Source organism: Mastomys coucha, unplaced genomic scaffold (assembly GCF_008632895.1).
Source record: "Mastomys coucha isolate ucsf_1 unplaced genomic scaffold, UCSF_Mcou_1 pScaffold15, whole genome shotgun sequence".
In the NCBI taxonomy this organism is placed as follows: Eukaryota; Metazoa; Chordata; class Mammalia; order Rodentia; family Muridae; genus Mastomys; species Mastomys coucha.
In genome coordinates, this window is record NW_022196897.1 from 17,917,507 (window position 1) to 17,919,945 (window position 2,439).

At 49.2% G+C, this 2,439-nt stretch overlaps 1 protein-coding gene across 1 annotated transcript in view; it reads right to left on the reverse strand.

Annotated features, from left to right (window-relative positions):
* Positions 1–705, reverse strand: part of Wdr34 (WD repeat domain 34) — a 15,488-nt gene extending 14,783 nt beyond the window's left edge. Inside the window, exon 1 of the mRNA XM_031369633.1 lies at positions 503–705. Within this exon, the coding sequence (XP_031225493.1) occupies positions 503–688 (186 nt within the window). The 5' untranslated portion in view covers positions 689–705. The remainder of the gene's footprint in view (positions 1–502) is intronic.
* Positions 706–2,439: the final 1,734 nt, after the last annotated feature.

Below are 2,439 nucleotides of genomic sequence, written 5' to 3' on the forward strand. Positions count from 1 at the left end.
GGGGGGGGGGGGGGGGAGGAATCATTCAAGCTAGCCCTTAGGGTGCAGTCTGATCCTTGCAAAAACCAATGTCTCGTTGAAATGCCTAAAAACTGCCATTCACAAAAAAAATCCTTCCAAAAATGGCTCAGCAGGTAAAGGCACTTAGCCAAGCATAACACCATGAGTTGGATTCCCAGGACCCACGTGGTGCAAGGAAATAACTAACTTGTGCAAAGTTATCCTCTGACCTCCACAGGTGCTGTGGCAACATGCATGCTCCACCACATAAATTAAATAAATGTCACTTAACAACAACATGCAACCCCTAAGAGTTTTGTGGCCTGGTTTGCTTTTGTTGTTGTTGCTTGTTTGGTTTAGTTGGCTGGTTTCTTTCTCCTCAGAGACTGGGGAAAGTCTAACGGGAAAGCATCCTGAGTTACTTTTTGAATTAACTCTTGAAAACACAACGATGCGTCCAGCCTTCCTGTCCGCGCTGCCCTTAACGGGCGGGCGCCCTCACCGTCTCCCCGCGGATGCCCTGGACGCTCCTCCACTGCGAGGGCACGGACGCCACGCCCAGGGTCTCATCCTGAAGAGGCGCCGGCCGCCCCCGCCGCTCCGCGCCCCCAGCCCCACCGGCAGCCAGCGCAGCAGCTCCAGCGCTTCCAGGCCGCCGAGAAGGCCTGGGCGACGCGCGCATCGCCATGGCGACGGCCCCGCCCTCTCGCGCCTGCGCCCTGGAGCGTGACCTTTGCGGGCTTCGCCCCCACAAGCGGAAGTCGAAAAAGAGGAAGTGAAGCTGTGGGCGCCGTTTTTGAACTGGTTACAGCATCGTCTTTAAGGCCCAGAAGAAAAATAATGAAGATATTTATCAGTCAATACAACAAAACGGCAGTGGTTTGGGATTGTCCTATTCCCAGAGGCCGTTTTGGGGTCGGGAACAGCTCTTTGTGGTATAAGGAAAAGAGCGGAAGTGAGGCGTGGGCTCCAGGTTCAAAGATGGCGCTGAGCAGCCCGGCGTAGAGGCAAGGACCTGCCTGCCGTGGCCTAGTGGGCCGGGTTGGTCTGGAGACCCGGCTGGGCTGGAAGCAGCCGAGTATTCCAGAACCTTACATTGCACCGTTTGAGTTGGCAGCATTTCCAGTGAATGGGATGATAATGGAAAATATTCATACAAAGATCAAAAATGGGGTTGAATGGATGTGAGGCCTAATGAGAAATTTACATAAAAACATTCATAAATAACATGCTTGTTAAATTAAAATTAGAGACTAATCACAGGGGATGAAGTTGAGCTCAATGATAGATTGCCCCAGGTTCAGTCTTCAACATACACACACACACACACACACACACACACACACACACACACACACGGCACAACTACCAATTAAAGAGTGCCTACAGTGTGTCAAGCAGAGCACTCAGTCTTATGAATGAATGTTCATCTTATTAAATCCTTAGCCTACAGAAGCAACTATGTGCTCACTTGTTAGTTGGCTGGTTTGCTTTTTATCTCTCTCTCCTCTTTCTCTCTTTTTTTGACTGGTTTGCTTTTTGAAGTGCTGGGGTTGAACCCCAAGGCTTCCTGCATGCCAACCCCTATATGCTACCAATGAACTACGCCTATAGCTCTATTATGTGTTTACAGTCAGATATGGAATTTTCCAATGTTACCCAGTAAGATCCTACAGGTGGCCTGCCTGATCCCTAGACCAAGCTGGAAGCCTCTAGACAATCATCTGCTAGTTCAGTCACTCTGGGTCTGTTTCCTCTTTTCTGAGACTGGGAAGCCTGCAGAGATCTTGTTCTCAGTGCACACCCAGGGACAAGATCCTCCTCAGCAGAGCAGCCAAGGCCAGGAAGGATGATTAGATTAGCAGCACTGGAAGGGATAATAAAAAGCAATAGAAAAGGACTACTTTGCAAGCATCACCAAGGATTCCAAAAATCACACTCGGAACTCAAAGGTTAAGAGCACTGGCTGTGCCGGGCAGTGGTGGCTCACGCCTTCAATCCCAGCACTTTCGAGGCAGAGGCAATCGGATTTCTGAGTTCGAGGCCAGCCAAAAAAAAAAAAAAAAAAAAAAAAAAAAAAGGCACTGGCTGCTTGCTTTTCCAAGGCACTCAGGTTCAATTCCCAGTACCCACATGGGAGCTAATAACTGTCTGCAAATCCAGTTCCAGGGAGATCCGACACTCTTTTCAGGCCTCTGAAGGCCCTAGACATGCACTTGATGTGCACTCATACATGCAGGCAAACATCCATAGACGACATAAAAATAATAAGATTTACTTTTAAAACAAAATTATGCCGGGCAGTGGTGGTTCACGCCTTTAATCCCAGCACTTGGGAGGCAGTGGCAAGCAAATTTCTGAGTTCAAGGCCAGCCTGGTCTACAGAGTGAGTTCCAAGACAGCCAGAGCTATACAGAAAAACCCTGCCTCGAAAAACCA